This window comes from Panthera leo, chromosome D3 (assembly GCF_018350215.1).
Source record: "Panthera leo isolate Ple1 chromosome D3, P.leo_Ple1_pat1.1, whole genome shotgun sequence".
In the NCBI taxonomy this organism is placed as follows: Eukaryota; Metazoa; Chordata; class Mammalia; order Carnivora; family Felidae; genus Panthera; species Panthera leo.
Window position 1 is genome coordinate 19,823,944 of NC_056690.1, and position 20,194 is coordinate 19,844,137.

At 51.3% G+C, this 20,194-nt stretch overlaps 2 protein-coding genes and 2 gene segments (V, D, J or C); all 4 read right to left on the reverse strand.

The window, feature by feature from the left end:
- LOC122203332 (immunoglobulin lambda-1 light chain-like) overlaps positions 1-20,194 on the reverse strand; it is a 614,033-nt gene that overhangs the window by 95,428 nt on the left and 498,411 nt on the right. The window lies entirely within an intron of this gene.
- Positions 1-20,194, reverse strand: part of LOC122203331 — an 803,799-nt gene that overhangs the window by 54,211 nt on the left and 729,394 nt on the right.
- Positions 1-20,194, reverse strand: part of LOC122203328 (immunoglobulin lambda-1 light chain-like) — an 814,466-nt gene that overhangs the window by 31,003 nt on the left and 763,269 nt on the right. Inside the window, exons 1-2 of one of the 8 annotated variants that reach the window (XM_042910048.1) lie at positions 1,277-1,337; positions 715-1,005 (exon numbers count right to left, since the gene is read on the reverse strand). The exons of 5 other annotated variants lie outside the window; for them this stretch is intronic. In XM_042910048.1, coding sequence (XP_042765982.1) covers positions 715-1,005; positions 1,277-1,322 — 337 coding nt within the window. In that variant the 5' untranslated portion in view covers positions 1,323-1,337. Of the gene's footprint in view, positions 1-707; positions 1,006-1,276; positions 1,338-20,194 lie in introns of those variants that run through there. 2 more of the 8 variants (XM_042910045.1, XM_042910044.1) reach the window with 2 other exon arrangements.
- LOC122203330 overlaps positions 1-20,194 on the reverse strand; it is a 277,599-nt gene that overhangs the window by 21,223 nt on the left and 236,182 nt on the right.

The following is a 20,194-nucleotide window of genomic DNA, read 5'->3' on the forward strand; positions in this document are numbered from 1 at the left end:
GGAGGAGGAAGGTCAGACTGGGCAGAAGGAGAAGTGACCCACGTGCAGTGAGACATCAGATGAGGCCTCCATCCCTGCAGGGAGCTCTAAAGCTGAGACCTTCAGGACATCTGAACCTGAGGCAGGGCCTTCATTCACTCAGGCCAGCATGCACCTGAACCTCTCTGAGAAGGGGCAGAAACCTGGGGAGGCAGTTGTCTGATCCAAGGGCACTTCACAGTGAGGAGGACCCCTGTGAGCTGTCAGGGGCTCCAGGCAGAGGTGGGTGCATGTGTGAGCCCAGGAGGGGGGGTGACACCACAGTGAATAATGCACTAGTGTGCTCCACTCAGAATCCCCAGCTGTCATGGTGGCAGGGCTTCTGGAGCTCAGCTGAGCTGAGAAATTCAGGCCTCTAATATTCGTCAGTTGGGTGAAGGAACGGCCCATGACCGCCATATGGACATGGAGGGGTAAGGAGCAGCGGATGGATGTTTCTTTCTGTTTGTCCTTCCACTCAGGTCCTCTGTTCCCAAACATACTCAGGCTCAAAAAAAATCCCAAGAGCCCCCAGATCAACCCTGATATATCCTCTGGTGGTGCTGCGTGAAGCGTGGGTGGATAGGAGGTCTGGGGACCTGGGTCAGACCGCTGAGGCTGGAGGAGAGTGTGATACAGATGGGGAAGGGGTTTGTGTCTCACTTCCCCATCTGCCTGTGTCACTGTGAGCATCACTACTGCTGTCCCACACCTGACAGTAATAGTCAGCCTCGTCCTCAGCCTGGGCCCCGCTGATGGTCAGGGTGGCCGTGTTCCCTGAGTTGGTGCCAGAGAATCGGTCAGGGATCCCTGAGGGCCGGTTGCTGCTATAGTAAATGACCAGCATGGGGGCCTGGCCTGGCTTCTGCTGGTACCAGTAAGCATTTTTACTTCCAATGTTGTTTCCCCCACAGGTGATTCTGGCTGTCTGTCCCAGGTTCACTGACACTGATGGGGGCTGGGTCAGCACGTAGGAGGCCATGGAACCTGCAAGAGAGAAAAATGGGTTGGGCTAGAAGATGAAGGACCCATTTCTGGGAAATCCCATAAGCTGCCTGGCCTGCATTGAGCCCCAGGGATTCTCTGGACCCTCAGGGTACCCTCTCTTATAAGTCTTAGCCCCAGGAGCTTATGGGACTGGCTGGTGGGAAGGATCCTTTGAACAAATAAGATTCTTTCCACCCCTTTCTCTGGTCAGGACCATCCCCTTTGAGCACACACAGAACCAGTGAGCACAAGTGGGGATTACACCCCTCACCTGTGCAGTGAGCCAGGATACTGAGGAGAAGAGGGGTCCAGGCCATGGTGGAGACGCACTGATTCTGCTACCAAGACCTTGGGCAAAGTTCCTTTCAGGCATCTCTTATCCCCTTGCTGGAAAGACCTGCTGCTTATGCAAATCAGCTGGGCCTCTGGGGTTGCTGTTGCGTAGCTTTGTGGTTTCGGAGAAGGGCTCTGCCCTAAGGGACACAGAGAGGGGAGGGGCAGCCCTGTCCCATAGTCTGGGGCTGGTATCTCCCTCCCAGTTCAATGTCCTGGGTTTACTCCTTGGCTGGTCTGACCACTGAGACCTCAAAGGTGGAGACTGTATTTTCTGAGCCCATTCTATAGGTGACACTATAAGGCTCACACAGGTATAGGGTCCTATCCCAGATCACAGCTTTTGGCCACAGAACCCAAATAAAATTCATCCTCTGTCTAGAGTACATGGAGTTTACAAAACCATCATGGTGCTGTAAATGTCTGCTCTGAGCCATGAACTCCTGCAGCGGGTCATAGAGGTTGTGACTCAGCATCCCCATTTTGGTGTCAGATCAGAGGCCAAAGAAATGATTGTGGTATAAAATAATGAGAGGGGGCTTTAAAGTTTAGTAACTCTTCAAGGGAATGTTTACTATAGTTAAGTTGTCTTCAGTTGTTGGAAAAACATGTAGCAAACATCTTAATATATAAGTTAAGTTGAAAAAAGCTTACAGAGAAAATCACTGTGTTGCAGGCACTGGGAATAGGGAAGAACAGAACTTTCCAGTCCCCTCCCCCTTCCTTGAGGGAGGTGAGTGGAGGGACAGGTGAGGGGGCAGGTGGGAGGAACTTCCAGGAAGGAGGAGCAGCTGAGTCTGTCAGCACAGGGGAAGGAGGGGAAACGTGTGATCCTAGGGAGGATGGGTGTTTGTGGGCAGTGACAGCATTTTGTTTCATTAGGGTGAGCTAGGGCATGGGTTGGTGGGAGACAAAATGCCCGGACCTGTATTAGTTAAATAGGCAGTGTCTTCATGAGCAGGACCCAACACACACATACCCTGAAGAATTTGAACGTGAGAGTGAAGGATGACACTATAGACAAATGGCAAATAATTGAACAATTGTCCCGAAGGTCCTGCTTACTAAACCCCTTTGCCTGTTAGGAGCTGGATCTACGTGTGATTTTGGCAGGTGATCTCTGCTGCCCCCTAGGGGCCACTCCAAATGGCTGCTGGATTGCAGAGGCTTCCTTTGTAAAGTGTAGATTCATAACCTACAGCTCAGGTCCTGATTCCTGCTCCATGGACTGTTGCCACAGTGAGGAATGAGGTTTCTATGCGTGGCTTCTACTTGCCTCACATTCTTTTTTTTTTAAAAAAAATATTTATTTATTTCGAGGAGAGTGTGAGCAGGGGAGGAGCAGAGAGAGAGAGGGATAGAAGATCCAGAGCGGGCTCTGTGCTGACAGGCTGACACCAGTGAGCCCGATGTGGGGCTCAAACTCACGAATCTCGAGATCATGACCTGAGCTGAAGTCGGATGCTCAACCAGCTGAGCCACCGAGGTGCCCCAGCTCGCCTTGCATTCTTACATGAGGGGCCTAGATTACCCATGAAAATGTAACAGGCTCATTTGGAGGAAGAGAGCACAGGTTTCACTGAGGCATCCCTGCACCTGTCTCTGAGGTAGTGGGAGGTCACACAGGTGGTGTCACATGGGGGACCCAGGACTCAGGGTGGCTCTTTTTGATGTCAACTGCAGACACAGGGCTAATGTGTGGTGGGGTGCCTGGGGACTAATGCCCCCAAAACAGAGACAGACATTTATTCAGACCCACATTAGTTTGACTCACATTGCATCGTAGGAATTCTGCATGATCTAGACATAGATCCCTCTTGAGGAGGGAACTCTGGCCCTGCTAAAGTCAGGAAGAGAAACACGCAGTGGAATGTGTGTGGGAGGACCCCAGTCATGCCCTCTGTAGGCACGGGCAGGGGGATATAGGATCTGAAAGAACGGGACAAACCTGAAGGACCTGGGATCCCAACCCAGTTCAGGGACTATATGGAGTTTTCTCCTAAGGTGAGGATTCTGGGCACAGAGGGTGTGGTCAGGTGTGGTAAGAGGCAATTTCCAGGTAATAAGTCAAGTTCTCTAGGCCACCTGCTAGGCACGAACAGGAGGAGGCTGCTGAGGTAGGAACAGGTTTGACACAAGTGTGCTCAGTGCCTGGGAACTTCCTAGGTCACCTGGGGGCTGAGGGCAGTGGTTATTAGCAGGGCAGTATTATTGTCCCTTTCCTCCCTGCTTACACACCTAAAAGCCACAGGGAGACTAGGGTGCTACACGTGTCGCTTATCCTGTCCTCCTGTTTTGTCCCACGTGGATGACCTAGCACTGTTTTCCCCAACGCCCCACAGACTGGCTGAGCTGAACAGGAACATGAGGGAGGGGTGCACCTGACAGGGAAGGGAAGCTGGGAGAGGCCTGCAGGTCCCCAGTCCCTGAGAGGCAGAGAGAAGAGCAGAGACTGGCAGGTGCCAGGCAGCAACAGTCACCTGCACCAGGTGAGGAAGGCTGCGCAGGCTGAGAGGGGATGTGGAACAACTTCAGCCAGAATGTTCCAGGTCCTGAAGGAGACAGCTCCTTCCTCTCAGATCTGGAAGCTGCCTATGGGGGGCGCTGCTACACTTGGCATGGGGCCACCTGGACTAGGGACGTGCCAGCCCATTAAGTCATGTTGTTGACAAAGCCTATGGTGAGAATCTCTGGAGAATAACTCTCTATAGTGACCCGTTCATGATCCTTTGACCTGAAAATTCCCTGGAAATATCATTTCAGTCATAGGGAATCCCACCAAAAATTACCTTTTTATTTAGTTCCTCATATCAATAAGTAATAAATAAATTTTAGATGAAATATTGCAATTGCACTTGTGATGCTTTTGTGAGGAGAAAATGATTCTCTGTCCTGTGTCTCCCCACTCCCATGAAGGTATTGCTCTGATTCAAGCCAGGAGTGGAAACTGGGGAAGCATCTGCTTTCCCTCTTAAAACATTCCTCATCTGTCATTTTGACCTCATGAAATTGCTCTAAAAATTGATTTCAAAACCACAAGTCAAAGATTTGTGAAGAGAAATTCAATTTATGAAAAAAACGTATTCATGTCTTGGATAAGGTCTCCTCCCTCAGAATGACAGCTGGGACCAGAATGCAGGCAAAGCCACCACACAGGGTCAGCCTGGGGGTGGGTGTGAGTCCCTGTGGGTCAGTCCTGAGCTAAGGGTCGGGCCTGCCTGGTGCAGGTGATGGGATTTGGGGCAGTGGGAGGACAGTGGTGCCAGGAGAAAGTCCCCAGGTGGGATCCAAGATGGTGGCTGCACTTCCTCCACAGTTTGTGTAAAATCTAAGGAAGGGCCTGGGGCAGCAGGGGCCTGGTCCCCTCTTCATGAAGCATCAGGCAGTACTTCCGGATGTGGGGATGCCTCATTGAGGAAAGCGAGTACACATGGCCCCTGTGGCCCGTGCAGGCTGCCTGTATCCAAGGAGAGGAGGAGTTTCCGCAGGACTGTGCTGTTGGGACAGCTGTCTCCCCTCCTGAGTAACATGTGATTATATCTGGGACCCGTGCGATATTTAATGAAACCCCAAATCTTTACTATCAACCATAATACTCAATTACAATCCAAATAGTCAGAATAGCCCCCAACTCTGTTCATTAGGATAAACACAGACCAGAGCACAGAGAACTTACTGGATTCTCCCACACTGGAGGGTCAGGCCAGGACCAGGGAGAATACCTGATCCTAAGGCCTGACCAACAGCTGCTCAGAGGGCAGGTGGGAATGAGAGGCAGGCTGTGACAGGAGGGTTGTGTCCCATCCCCCATCCTTCTGTGTCACTGTGAGTCACTGCCAGCCATTTCTGCTGCCATGATAGCTGACACAGCAATGGACAGCCTGGTCCTGGCCCTTCTGGTCCTGGTCATGCTCAGGGGGCCACGTCCTTAAATTGCATCCTCAGAATCAGACCCAGATGGTTGCTCATATCTGCGTACCAGATTGGGTACCCGGCTTTCCTTCCACTGGTACCAAGATGCATGTTCATGCCTGAACTCACCCCTAGAGCAGGGAATCCTGGGCTTCCCAAGGGCCACTGACAGGGATGGAGGCAGCCTCAGGTCAGGGGAGGCATGGAGCTCCTAAGACAGGAGAGGGGAGGGACCTGGAGGAAGAAAGGGAGGCTGAGTCAGAAGTGACTGGTCTAGCACTGAGGGGAGGGAGCAATTTGGACAGAGGTGAGGGCAAGCACCTGACCCCAGGGACCCTGCGTGGGAGAGAGCAGGCTGCCTGTGCCGCACACTGTGCCTCCCTGTGGGCCCCTCACCTGTGCTGGGAGCAGCCAGAGAGCAGGAGTGAGGCCACACAGAGTGTGGTCCTGGGAGGATCAGCACCACAGGCACCTGGGAGCTGTTCCACATGCAGATGCCCGGGGCCCCACCCAGACCTGCCGCGCTGGCAGCTGCATCTTGTGGAGACCCCCCCACCCCCCTCCTCAGGGGACTGTGTGCTCACTGAGTGTCACAGGCCAGGGGTCTGGGCCACCCTGGAACATCTCACTTCTTCTCCTTGTCTCCCCAGGTCCTACTTGGTCACCTGGTTCTTGGGCTTAATTGTCCTGCCCTCATCGACTGAGCTTGATACAGATTGTAGACCCTGTAGTGATGTGGAAAAAATGATTTAGGAACAGACTTTTTCATCAGCCACATGGATTGTGTGTTGTGAATGGGATGATACCCAGTGGGATCTTGGCTGCTCTGTACTGGTGGTTGAGAGGGTGCCATGGCCCCTCCTGTGTCTTTCTGGCAGTGAATCACCAGGAAAAGTAGGGGGCACTGGGTCAGTGATTCCGATGTCTATCAAGGGGCAGTTGGGTCTCTCCTACACAATTGGGGAAGCAGGTTTATGTATGGACTCAGGAGATCCCCTAATATTATCTGGGACTATGATTACAGTAAAAAAAAAAAATCAGCACATTCCAATTCAGCAGGTCTGATAATGGGTGAATGTTCCAGAATAGAGTTTTGGTCATCACAACTGGCAGGGATGACGACTCTCTCAGGTATTTGTTGTGGGAAGGGGAATCTGGAGTGGGTGGTGAAGATGTAATTATAGACACCACTGACCACATGTAGTGGCAGAAATGAGGACAATAGAAGGAACAAGTGTTTCTTCCTTATGTTGATATGAATATGTTTGGATACATATTAATCCTATGTTTCTGTTTTGTTCTCCTGGGTCATACTATTACCATCTAGCATCAGATGTATTCACAATAGTTAAATTTATGTATCAATATGAAGTTATAGGATATCAAATTATCTGGAACAATGAGAAATATCGCTAGTAGAGAAAAAGGTATTGTGTATCTTCTTTAGGGGAAAGGATGAACATGTTTTTAATTGTTCACTGGATATTTTTATCATATAGGTGGAAGCATGGCTACTGGTATTCTCTTTATTTGCAGACTGTGGTTTCTGGGGATGTGGATAGATTTCATGTGGATGATGGGGGACTGTGGTGGCTTATTAATTGACAGCATTGAAACTGTATTTCCCAGAATAGTTTTCTGTCTATATTTATTGGTAGGGTGGGTGTAAGGAAAGATTCTTGTACAAGATTTGGGAGGTAGAAGTGACATTGCACCCATTTTGTGTCTCAGTCCCTGGTTGTGTATCTTCTGGTCACTTTGTAGGAGGAGGCAACTGCCCCAATGTGCCTCATTCACCATCAGGTTGGATGTGACTCTCCAACTGTCTGTCAGAACCCGGAGCACCTAGTGTGTCTGTATCTTTTCTCACTGTATAAAAATACAAGGGCCAATCTGATCTATCTGGGGATTGGACAAGCACATTGGGGAACAAGGGGGAGAAAACCCAGATGTGGGTATATAGTGATCTCTTCATGTCCCTGAGGACCCTGTCAGGGATGCCCACCAGCCTGGATTGGGTTCCTGGAAGCAGACTCTGAGATGGAGAAGTGCATGTGTAGGAGATCTGGAAGGAGGAGGAAGGTCAGACTGGGCCGAAGGATAAGTGACCCACACAGAGTGAGACATCAGATGAGTCCTCATTCCTACAGGGAGCTCTAAAGCTGGGACCTTTCAGGACATAAGAAAGTGAGGCAGGGCATTGGGACCTTAGATTCAGGCCAGCATGCACCTGAACCTCTCTGAGAAGGGGCAGAAACCTGGGGAGGCAGTTTTCTGATCCAAGGGCACTTCCCAGAGAGGAGGACCCCTGTGAGCTGTCAGGGGCTCCAGGCAGAGGTGGGTGCATGTGTGAGCCCAGGATGGGGGTGACACCACAGTGGGTCATGCACTAGTGTGCTCCACTCAGAATCCCCAGCTGGCATGGTGGCAAGGCTTCTGGAGCTCAGCTGAGCTGGAAAATTCTGGACTCTAATACTGGTCAGTTGAATGAAGGAATGGGCTATGGCCACCACACGGAAATGCGGTGGTAATGAGAAGTGGATGAGTGTTTTTGTTTGTCCTTCCAGCCAGTCCCTTTGTTCTCACACACAGTCTGGCCCAGACAATCTCAGGATCTACAAATCAACCCTGATACACCTTCTGGAGATACCACCTGAAGGGTGGGTATGTAGGGAGGTCAGGGGACCTTGGGTCTGGACACCTCTGTCAGACCTTCTGCATTGCTTTGTGCACAGGCCTTCTGGGGCTGGAGAAAAGTGTAACACAGATGGTGAAAGGAGTTTTCAACTCCCTTCCCCCTCTGCCTGTGTCACCGTGAGCATCACTACTGCTGTCCCACACCTGGCAGTAATAGTCAGTCTCGTCTTCGGCCTGGGCCCTGCTGATGGTCAAGGTGGCCATGTTCCCCGAGTTGGTGCCAGAGAATCAGCCAGGGATCCCCGAGGGCCGGTTGCTGTTACTCTAGATGACCAGCATGGGGGCCTGGCCTGACTTCTGCTGGTACCATTGAACATACTTCCTTCCTATGTTGTTTCCTCTACAAATGATTCTGGCCGTCTGTTCCAGGGTCACAGACACCGAGGGGGTGTTGAGTCAGCTCATAGGAAGCCACAGAACCTGCAAGAGAGAAAAGAGAGGTTTCAGCTCTGGATCTCATCTCAGGAGACCCTCACCTACCTGGCCTGAGCTCCAGGGATCTGGGCCCCCTGTTTCCACCCTCCAATCATTTCGGCCCCTGAGGCCAATAGGCCTGGCTGGTGTATGGAGCTTTTGAACAAAGGGGTCCATTTTCATTTTTCTCCGGGCAGGTGTAGCACCTCAGGGTCACACAGAGCCAGTGAGGATTTGGGGAGATTTCACCCCTCCAGTCTCTCATCCTGCAGCAGGGTCATAACCATCCTTCCCCCTACAACCAGCCCCCTGCTGAGCTCAGAGTCAGGGGCTGGATTGCTCCAGATCCCTGGGTCTGCAGTGGGTCTGAGCCTGGGTGCAGCACCTGTGCAGTGAGCGAGGAGGCCGAGGAGGAGAGGGGTCCAGGCCATGGTGGAGTCACTCTGATTCTGCTACCAAGGCCCAAGGCTGGGCAAAGTCTCTCTTATCCCCTTGCTGGAGAGACCTGCTGGTTATGCAAATCAGCCAGGGCTCAGGGGCTGCTGCTGAGGAGCTTTGTGGTTTCAGAGAAGGGCTCAGCCCCAAGGGGCCAGAGAAGGGAGGGACAGCCCTGCAGACCCACCCTCAGCCCAGGGAATTCTGCTTTACACTCTGGTCGCATAGGCTGGGTCCACACTCCGTGTCTCTCCGTGTCCTGGCCTCGCTCCTGGGGTGGCTTGTCCTGGCTGAGCTCAGAGGTGGCGTTTGTCTGCATTTTCTGAACCCATGAGCACGTTTCCTCTGCAGGCGGTATAAGGTGGCTTAGGTCAGTGTGGTTCCTAAGTTATATCTCTGTTGAGGAACACCAGAACCCAAACAGAATTCCTCCCTTGCCAAGTACACATGGATTTTTAAGGAGCCATTGAGGTATTGTAGGTTTCTGTCCCGAGGACAGGTTATCGATCCTATGCCTCAGTACTCTGAGGGTGTGCTCAGTGCCAGGGACAGACCCAGCTTTAGCAAGGTTTGACAGTGGCTGAGTTTAGCAGGAATGGGTCGGGCTGGAGAGGCATGAAGTACTGGACCTGTGCTAGAGACAGAGACAAATCTGCAAGGCACAGAACTGAGAGACAGCGAGTCAGAATTTTACATCAGAGTCAGAGGTGGTGCTGTAGAAACTACATCTTTCCCACAGGTCTCAGGTCCTGGTGAGCAGCCCTCCCTCCTTGTTAGAACCCGTGATACCTGGAGCCTTCTGGTGTGCAGGTGGCTTTGCTGGGTGATCTCTGCTGCCCTCTGGTGGTGGCTCCACACTGGCTGCTGGAGGCGCGGGGAAGCCCTTTGCCCCGCTGGAGATTCAGAACCCACAGCTCAGAGGAGGATTCCCTGATTGATGCACTGCTGTCCTCAGGGGAGGAACTGCTCTTCTCTACATGGCCCCTGCCACTCTCAAGGCCAGACTTCAGGAGATGAGAGTATCCATGAAAATAGGAACAGGCCAATGGGAGGAGCAGGTAAGGCCCATCTGAGGTTTTACTGCCCACATCTCTGGGGAGGTGGGTGGTCATGGGTGTGGCTCTGGGCCTTGCAGGAGGTGACGCAGGACTCGGGGACTGCCTCTTGCTAGTGCTGTCAGCTGGTGCACCAAATAGGGCCATGGTGTTCCAAGGACAGAGACAGGAGAACACACACTCAACAAACATTTATTCAGACCCACTTCGGTCTGGCCGACTTTCCATCCTGGGAAATCTCTATGAAGAAGACACAGTTTCTTTCCCAGAATTTCCGTGCTGTGGGAGGGGCGGCGTAGTGGACACACTTGTTTTGGTGACACACAGACGTCTCTACTGCCTTCTACCTACGTCTTGTGTTCTACATTCATTTGAAAGCCAAACCATTGCTATTCCCATGTCCCTCTGGGCCAGGATGGACCCTGTTGCTCAGCACTGGCCAATGGATATGTCATTCAGCTGGGGATCTGTTTGGGGACTTGCGCTGTCACGAAGTAAGGAAAGAGACCAGATTTGTGGAGTGCCTTTCCTCTTGAGCACGGGTGTGATAGCTGGAGCTGCAGCAGGCACCTGTCTATTGTCAGCAAGAAAGAAAAGCAAAGCTCCGTAGCTGGGCTGTTGGGACAAAAAATGAACACAGTTGGGAATTCTTGGAATTGGTGAGTGTCTGGAGAAGAGCCATCTGACTCCAGACTTTGTTGGGAGGGGATTTGTCTGATCCTGCCTCTGATTATCATGCGTATGTTTTACATGAAAATGTTACTGACCAGTAGGGAAATGATTACCACCAATCAGTGAATTAATAAAATAATGGCAAGGAGAAAACCATTCAGTAGTAGGCCATTAAGATGGAGATCAGAAGAAATGACAGGGAGGTGCTGTGTGGAGAGAGATTCGAATGGTCCTCTCTCCAGAGGTGACCTTGGAGCTGCTGTCAGGATGGGAAGAAGGAGCATGTGGCGGGCGTGTGTTTGGGGACAACGGGGTCAGTCCCTGCGGGGAACATAACCTCTGAGTCTATACATAAGCATTATGGTTATAGTCACATGCCTTACTCCCCACCCCCCACACCCAGACACACAAGGTCATAAGTCACGTGACTAATTAACTAACAAGCTAACTAATCACATAATGGAAGCAATGATTGTTAGTGAATAGAATAGGCTGAGTTAGACATCACATGCTCACTGAGGAGAGAGGGGAGGAGAAAGCATGGGGGGTCCAGGTGATGGGTCAGGACACGGTCTCTAAGCACACACAGAGGTGGGCTCCTTCCCTGCTGGAGGGGCTGGAGGAAGGCTGGGTGGGGCTGACCCTGCTCCTGCCTGAATGGAGCTGCAGACTTTCCTTGGGCACGTGGAAGTGACTAGCAGGAGGAGGCCCCGGGTCTGAGTGCCTGTCTAGTCCCAAAGAACATTCTGCCAGTGTCCAGTGGGAATTATCTGCATGCACAGTTTATATTCAGTCAGCATGTCAGGGCACGTGTTCTGGCACCATCTTCCCTCACAGGACTGAACTAAGTGTGAGGGTGGCTTTCATGAGATCCTATTCTTTTTTTTGTTTGTTTTTTTTTTTGTTTTTTTTTGTTTCTTGAGAGAGAGAGAGGGAGAGTGAGAGAGCCTGCCCACAAACAGGGGAGTGGCAGAGAGACAGGGAGAGAGAGAATCCCAAGCAAGCTCTGTGAGCTGTTAGTGCCGAGCTGGATACGGGGAGACAAATCCCTCCCAAATCCTGAGATCATGACTTGAGCTGATATCAAAGTCAGGCGCTTAACCAACTGAGCCACCCAGGAGCCCCTCGTGAGATCCTATTCTGTGTGTAAAGAACATTGCAAAGGGTTGTATGTGGGGTCCTGGGGGAATATTCAGCACGGACCTGTTAGTCTTAGGGCTTTGCCTGGACATCTTGAGCAAGTACTGTGAATGGAGAGGGAAGCACGATTTTCTGGTAACTAGGGAAGCATGGACACCCTGGGAGGGCTGAGGGGCAGGGAGCCAGGGGAACATGGGGACAGGAGGTGAAAGGACATTATGAGGATGTGTGAGGAATCGAAGGCTAGGGCTCGGTGTCCTTCAGGACTCCAGAGCTGGGCTGTATGCCACTTCTGTCATTCCGAAGGGTGGAGGGACCGCACAGGATCTGCCGTGTCAGGCCAGGAGCCACCCTCCCCAGGCCTCTCCTTGCTACTGGGAAGAGAGGGTAGACCTGCACATCTGGACAGATGGCACCTGTCCCAGGACGGGTGTGTAGCTAGAGGCGGGTTCTCAAGTGACAGCCCTGCACTGTCCCAGCCATTTGAACAGATCAGGCAGGTGTCTGAGCACACGGACCACAGACTGGACACAGCCTCCTGCCCAGGTGGCTCTTTGAGCTGACGCTTCCACTTTGCCACGTGGTAAGCAAGGAAGGGCCACATTTCTTCAGTCTTGAACGTACAAGATGTCGCATGCCAGGGGGACTGACACAGAACAGGGCACAGCAGGGGAGCAGTGCCAGCCCAGGGTGGCTTTGGTCTTACTTTCTCCTCATTGGGAAGCTCTGGGAAAGAGCCCCCTCCTCACCTTGTGTAGGAAGCATGATAATAATCAACCTCAGGGCCTGGCAGGAGCCCGGGGAAGCTTATAGAGGGTGTGCTGCTAGAGTTGGAGTCTGGTTCTGTGAAGTGTGATTCCTGACCCCTCTTCTCAGGCACGTGGGGCTGTGCCAGGAGCCGTTGGTAGTAGGAGACATTATTATCTCCCCAGGTTTCCTGCTGCCTCAGCACAGAAGATGGTAACCATCTGTGCAGGGGCCCCAGACACCTAGGGAGGCTGAGTCAGGACAGACTGTCTACGGGCCTGATGGGGGGGCGAGCAATGTGGACAGGGGTGAGGGCAGGGCCCTGACCCTGTAAATCCTGGGTGGGAGGGAGAGCAGGACACCTGTGTCACAACTGTGCCGCCCTGGGGGGCCGTTCACCTGTGCTGGGAGCCACAGATGAATAGGAGTGAAGCCGCTCAGAATGCGGTCCTGGGAGGACCAGCACCATAGGCTCACTTGGGAGCTGTTCCACATGCAGATGCCCAGGTGCCACCAGACCTGCTGCAGCTGCATCTGGTGGAGCAGCCCCTGCTCGCCCCCACCCTGCCTCAGGGGATTCTGTGCTTACTGAGCTCCACTTGCTCTGGTTTAGGCCACACGGAAAATCTCACTTCCTCTGCTTGTCTCCCCTGGTTCTACTCGGCCACCTGGGACTTGAGGCTTAACTTTCCTGCTGTGGTCACCCGAGCTTGGTTCAGTTTCTAGGCCCTGTAATGATTTGGAAAACATGGTTTAAATGGGACCTTTTTCACCAGTCACATGTGTTGTGTGTTGAGGAGGAGGTGAAATCCCAACGGGACATGGACTGTGCTGCTCTGGTTGTAGAGAGTGTGCCATGGCTCCCTGTGACTCCTCCTGGTAGTATTTCAAAGTAGCGGCACCGCCTGGGGTGTTTCATGAGGTCTGTCATGGAGCAATGGGGTCTCTGTTACACCACTGGGGTAAGCAGGAGAATATGAGTTCAGGAGATCCCCTGATACTCCCTGGGTCTGTGATTATAGTCATACATGAGTCACAGTCCAATTCCACAGGTCTGATAATGGATGAACGTTCCAGAATGAAGGTCTAGTCCTACCAACAGGAAACGATGGCAACTAGCTCAGGTGTTTGCTGAGGGAAGGGGATATGGAGTGAGTAGTGAAGAAGGTAGTTACAGACACCACTCCAACCATAGGTAGTGGTAACAAGCGTTTCTTCCTTATGTTGATATGAACATGTTTGCAGGCAAATTATTCATAGGATTTTGCTTTGTTCTAGGTCATCCCATTATCACCTAACATCAGGTGTGCTCACTGTAATTTACATCTCAATATGGAAGTTGCAAGATATCAAACCCACAGGGATAAAAATAAGTATCTCTAGCAGAAAAATGTGTATATCGTACCCTCTTGGGGAAAAGGGTGAGCATGTTTGTAATTGTTCGTGGGATGGTTTTATCTTATTAGGTGGAAGCATGACTACCAATGCACTCTTTATTTAGAGACTGGTTCGTGTGGATCTGAGTGGATTTCAGGTGAGTGAGTTTGGACTGTGGTAGCTTATTAAGTGTCAACGTTGACAGGCTGAACTGTACGTCACAGAATTGTTTTCTGTCTATATTTCTGGGGAGGGTGGGTGGGAAGAGAAATTCTTATGCAAGAAGTGGTGGGTAGAAGTGAGGCAGCACTCATTTTGTGTCTCACTTATGAGTCTGTGTATCTTCTGGTCACTTTGCTTTTTTGTTTTTGTTGTTGTTTTTGTTTTTTAATTTTTTTTAATGTTTATTTATTTTTGAGAGAGAGAGAGACAGAGTGCAAGTGAGAGAGGGGCAGAGAGAGAGGGAGACACAGAATCTGAAGCAGGCTCCCGGCTCCAAGCTGTCAGCACAGAGCCCAATGCGGGACTTGAACTCACGAGCCGCGAGATCATGACCTGAGCCGAAGTCAGACGCTTAACCGACTGAGCCACCCAGGCGCCCCATCTTCTGGTCACTTGGTAGGAGGAGGCAGCTGCCCCAGTGTCCCCCATTCACCAGAAAATGGATGTGACTCTGCCACTGTCTTTCAGAACTAAGAGCACCTGGTGTATCTGGATCTTTTTTCCATTGTGTAAAATGACAAATAACAATCTGATCTGTCTGAGGATCTGACATGCACATTGGGGGTTTGGGGGAGGAACTCCAGCTTCGTGTGTATACAGTGGCCTCCTCAGGTCCCTGGGGACCCTGTCGGAGATGCCAGCCATCACGGATTAGGTTCCTGGAAGCAGACTCTGAGATGGAGAAGTGCATGTGCAGGAGATCTGGAAGGAGGAGGGAGGCCAGACTGGGCAGGAGAGTGACCCACACAGAGGGATGCATCACATGATTCCTGCAGGGAGCTCTAAAGCTGGGACCTTCAGGACATCTGAGCCTGAGGCAGGGCCTTCATTCACTCAGGCCGGCATTCACCTGAACCTCTCTGAGAAGGGGCAGAAACCTGGGGAGGCGGTTGTCTGAACCAAGAGCACTTCCCAGTGAGGAGGACCCCTGTGAGCTGTCAGGGCATCCTGGCAGCAGTGGTGTGTGAACCCAGATGTGGGGGTATGGATGACAACACTGTGACTATTGTACCCTCTGCTCCCCTCAAGTGGAGGTGGCTCATGATGCCAGGTCATCGGGAGCTCAGCTCATGGGAACATTGGGGGCTCTCATCCTGGTGACTGGTGTGAACAGTGGCCCAGTGACCACCATATAAAAATGCAGAGATAATGACCACTGGACAAAAACCTCCTTCTGTCTCCTGCACCCAGGCCCTCTATCCCCAGGTCATACCCGGGTTCTCAGAACCCAGGCAGCCTGGTGTTGTCAGCTCTGAATGCACTCCTGACCCTCCCTGTGCAGAGCCAGCCTAGAAGGCAGAGTGGATCTCGGGAGACCTGGGATCTGGGAGCCTGGGTCAGACCTGCTCATTGCTTGTCCACAGTCCTTCTGTGGCTGGAGGAGAGTGTGACACAGACAGGGAAGGGGTTCGTGTTTCATTTCCCCATCTGCCTGTGTCACTGTGAGCGTTCCCACTGCTGTCATAGGACTGACAGTAATAGTCAGCCTCGTCCTCTGCCCGCGTCCTGCTGATGGTCAGGGTGGCTGTGTTCCCCTAGTTGGAGCCAGAGAATCGGTCAGGGATCCCTGAGGGCCGCTCAGTATTTTTAGTAGTTAGGAGCACAGGGGCTTGGCCTGGCTTCTGCTGGTACCAATATGCATATCTTTCCCTTAGTACATCTCCAGAGCAGGTGATGGTGGCCATCTGTCCCAGGGCCACCGACACTGAGGGAGGCTGAGTCAGCCCACTGGAGGCCACAGAACCTGAAAAGACAGGAGAAGAGAGGTTGGTTTGAGGTCCAGAGGCTCATGTCCAGGGACCCACTGCTGATGCTGTGCTGGGGCTGGGCTCAGGGTTTGGGGTGGGCCCAACTCAGGTCCTGTGGTGGTTGAGCTTGTGCCCAGGGCCCCAGAACAGCACCTGTGCACAGAGTGAGGAGCGGGAGCAGGAGAGGGGTCCAGGCCATGGTGGAGACTCCCAGAGCTCTGCCTGCTGAGACTCCACAGCAGGGCAGTCTCACCCAGGCTTTTCTTTTTCTCTCCAGGCCCTTGGGGAGGTGATTGTCAGTATTTATGCAAATTTATTGTTCTGTGGGGCTCCAAATGGATTAGTCACTTGTGATTTCAGAACATGTGACTAGGGAGGAAGAGAGCAGCCCTAGCTTCCTGCAAGGAACTTTCTGGTCTGAAAATCAGACTTGGTTTCCAAGGTCTGGCATCACAGTGAAATTTCCGGGATCTGACCATAAGACCGTTGTTCCAACCCACTCTGCCTGGGGTCCTGGTGCCCTGACTCAGGGTCTTGTAGGAGCCTGGCCCTGGTGTGAGCTGGGCCGTCTGAGAGACAGACAACACCTGATTCAGGGAAAGGTGGTTCTGCAGCCCCATTCCCTCCCCCCCTCCTGCCTCATGTTCCCTCTGTGTCCCACAGACACACTCTGGTCCCATCCTTGGTACGTCATTAGAATGGAAAACTCTCTCATTCTGAAGTTCATTCATCACCTTCTGCTTGGTGGCTTGCTCAATAAACACCACCTGCTGTTGGAGATTCATCACAAAGTATGTCTACTTACATGTGGAGTTTCTATCTCTATGACTCCCCCATCCCACAAGAGAGCAGAAATTGGTATCGTCAACCCTTTGGTTCCTTTTAATGTTTTCATCAGTGTTGTATATAGACATGTGAAAAGGATGAAACACCACTGGAAGCAAATTTTAAGCTTCCTGGTTTTTGTATGGGTCACCAAGGTCACACGTTCCTACAAGGCGTGAGCTCTGGGGTCCCTGAAGGGAGCTGGATGCTGTCACTGAACCAAGAGCAGCCCGTGGACCAGAGCTGTGGCCTGAGGCTGGGAGAATCCACTTTACTCTGGAGACAGTCTCATAAGCAGGTTGCTGACGCTACTTCCAGGAACCAGCAGCTCCCGGTTGCCTGCTGCTCTCTCCCTCAGCTGCTCCTGAGAAAGGAGCTGCAGCCCAGGGTCCGAGCTGGCCTGTAGGTGGCAAAGATGAGGCAGAGGATGAGCGGTCAGGGCATCCGTGGATGTGCCCAGCACAGAGGAGTCAGTCCCTGGGAACACTGGTAGATAGAGGACCTTCATTTCCCGCTCGGTGTGTCAGGACCCCTGTCAATATTCCGGGTGACACCGAGTCAGAACCTCAGAATGTGGTCGCTGCAGCCTGTGGAGACAGGTTGGATTGTCCCCACTTTCTTCTGAGGATAGAAACTTATACACCTGCTGCCCCCCAGGCCTGGTGTCCCTGTGAGGCTCCCCCTGGGCAGCCCCGGCCTCCGTCCTGCCGCTCCTGATGTAGCTCTACTGCCCCCTGCTGGTGGAGGAGGACTCAGACCAGGAGCTTCCCTCCTGCAGGTCAGGTCACCAAGCACCTGTCACCTGAGAAAGGGTGTGGACCAGGGTTTCAACCTCCTATGGGCAGCTGCTGGCCCTGCCCTCCCCAGCCCAGCACAGACAGGTCATATACACTGGGCAGGAGGCAAGACAGGGGTGATTCTTATACTTATCCCAGGACTGAAATACCCTGGCCTAGCCCACAGTCTTCTTACAAAAAGGAGTGTAACAGTAAAGTGTAAGGTCTATTGCATTTGAAAAGGGTTAGTGTCCAGACAAACCTATGTGATGTCTCACAGCCACCAGATTCCTGTGTATTTAGGAATCAAAACCGATGCCTCCTGCATCCCTATTAGTGTAGTTGGGTCATCATGGCAACAGGTGATGCTTCTGGCACTAAGTTCGGTTGAGCACCCAAACCTTTAATCCTATTGTTATTATTATCTTTTCTAGTTTGTTTTTTTTTTTTAATTCCAACCCACCTCTCCTGGATGCGTGGTGTGGCAGGATTTGTAAACTAGTCTCGTCTGTTGTTTGGTGAAATTGGGAATCTGCTAATTCAGACTTGGATATAGTTGCACATGATAGAGGTCATAGGTTAGCCAAAAATTTTCCCTTGGATTCCCACAGAGGAACGCATGAGGCTCCTACACCAAAGTTAACTCACTGAGACCCCATGGAGTCTCTCTCATTAATAAGACTCTTACAGTATTTTGTATTATGTAATGTGAAAAAAAGTGTTTCTTATATCAATATAAGCTTCTTCATTTCATGGCAGGTAAAGGGAAGGCCCGAGAGACTAGGTGCCCAGAAAACAGAGGAAAGTGGGTCAAGTCCTGGAATGGAGCCCACTAGTCCCTGGGCTCTTTGGGGCAGAACTTGACCAAGGAGGGAAGGAGTGAGTGTGAGGCCAGGCTGGGCAGCAGGGCTTCTGTCCCTCAGCTCATTGCCATCCCCATCCTGACCTGACCTATAAAGGGGCCTCCTCAGCCTGTACATGGGGTGGGTTAGCAGGGAGGTGTCCCAGGTTAGAGCTGGAGAATCTGTGGGGATGGTGGAGGCTGTCTGGCTGTGCAGGGGGCTGGCCTGGGTTCCGATGCTCTGCTTTGCATTATTGCTTGGTCCTCTCTCTGTGCTCCCCTAAGCAGGTGGGAGTGACAGGGGTCTCATGGCCACTCTACAGAGGGCAGATGAGTCTTCTAGGGGACGACAGTGCCTGTAGGTTCAGGATACTGTGGGGCTCATTCTCAGGGGTCCCACTTCTGCAGCATCCCCTGGGCTGAGAGTACGGTCAGAGTCATGCCCAGTGTCCTGTGGGAGCTGAACCTTGTGGGCAGGGCCTGGGAGGCAGCACCGGAGCCGAGTGTGAGGAAGGGGAGCAGGAGAGGGTCCATGTCATAGCGGGGACCCTAGACTTCTGTCTCCTGAGCCCACAGCTGAGCCTGGTCACCTCAAGCCTCCCTCATGCTCTCACCGGTCCTTGTGAAAGTGCTCCTCCTTAGGCTGGTGGAGAGAATCTCTGTGCTTCTGGGTGGGCTTCGTGGGGATCTGGCTCACGAGGAGCTGTGCTCGCCTCCTGGCTCTGCAGGGGAGCTCTTGTCACTCTGTGTTTGAAAGTCTTAAAGGCTAGGAAGGGAAGGGTCATGTGAGGCCATTTCTGTAGCTGTTCTCATGAAGTGTACTTTGCAAATATTTCTTACCTTCTTTTTGTACGTAAAATCCATAACAGAAAAGGTTTTATCCTAATTATTTTAAGGATTCAATTCATCTCCCTAGATTTTTGATCTGTTCCCTGTAAATGTTTGATGTTCCACATTGTGCAGCGGAATGGGGTGGGAATCATCCTGAAATGTTGCTTCCATTTCCGTGTCATTTCCATTTGCCTTTCTGGTAGGCAGCATCTGGTGCCGCTGTGAAACTCTGTCTGACAAACCTTGTCTTTTAGACCATTTCCTGAATGTGATTAGTATTATCATTTCAATACAGCATCTTGCTTTTATTTTCCTGTCCTATCTGTTCTTTGTTCCTTCTTTCCATGTGTCTCTCTTTTTTTTGATGAATGAAACATTTTTTCTTCATGATTCCTTTTTATCTCTTTTTGCTTACAAGCTATAAGTTCTTGCTATCAGATTATCAGTAACTTGGAATAGTGTACATTCTCGTATGCTGCCACGTTGCATGGAGTGTGAACACCTGATAACATACTTCTGTCTCTCACCTCTCAGCATATTCATTATGATTTTCATGCATATTATTTTACCCATGTTAGAAATTCCAATATACCCAGTTCTTACATTTGCTGTGCACCACGAATTATCTTTTAAAGGAAAAATGTTAATATTTATCCCTGTAGTTAGCATTTCTGATTTTTACATTCATTTTGTAGATTCTGATTCTACCCAGAACCACCTTCTCCTGCCTGAAGGATGTCCGTTATTGTTGCTCTTATTATGGGTCAGCTCGTGAAAACTTCTGTCAGTTTTTCTATGTGTGAACAATTTTATCTAGATTTCATTTAACAGATATTTTCCCAAGGTGAAGCATTATTTTCTCCCCTTCTTTCAGTAGTTTAGAAATGTTAATCCATTGTCTCTTGCTGGCATTTCCACCAGTGCAAAATCCACTAGAATCCTCCTCTTTGTTCCGAGTGCAGAGTGTGTTTTCTTCTAGCTGCTTTTTTTTATTAAAAAAATTTTTTTTTAATTTTTTTAAGTTTATTTATTTTTGAGACAGAGAGAGACAGAGCATGAACAGGGGAGGGGCAGAGAGAGAGGGAGACACAGAATCGGAAGCAGGCTCCAGGCTCTGAGCCATCAGCCCAGAGCCTGACGCGGGGCTCGAACTCACGGACCGCG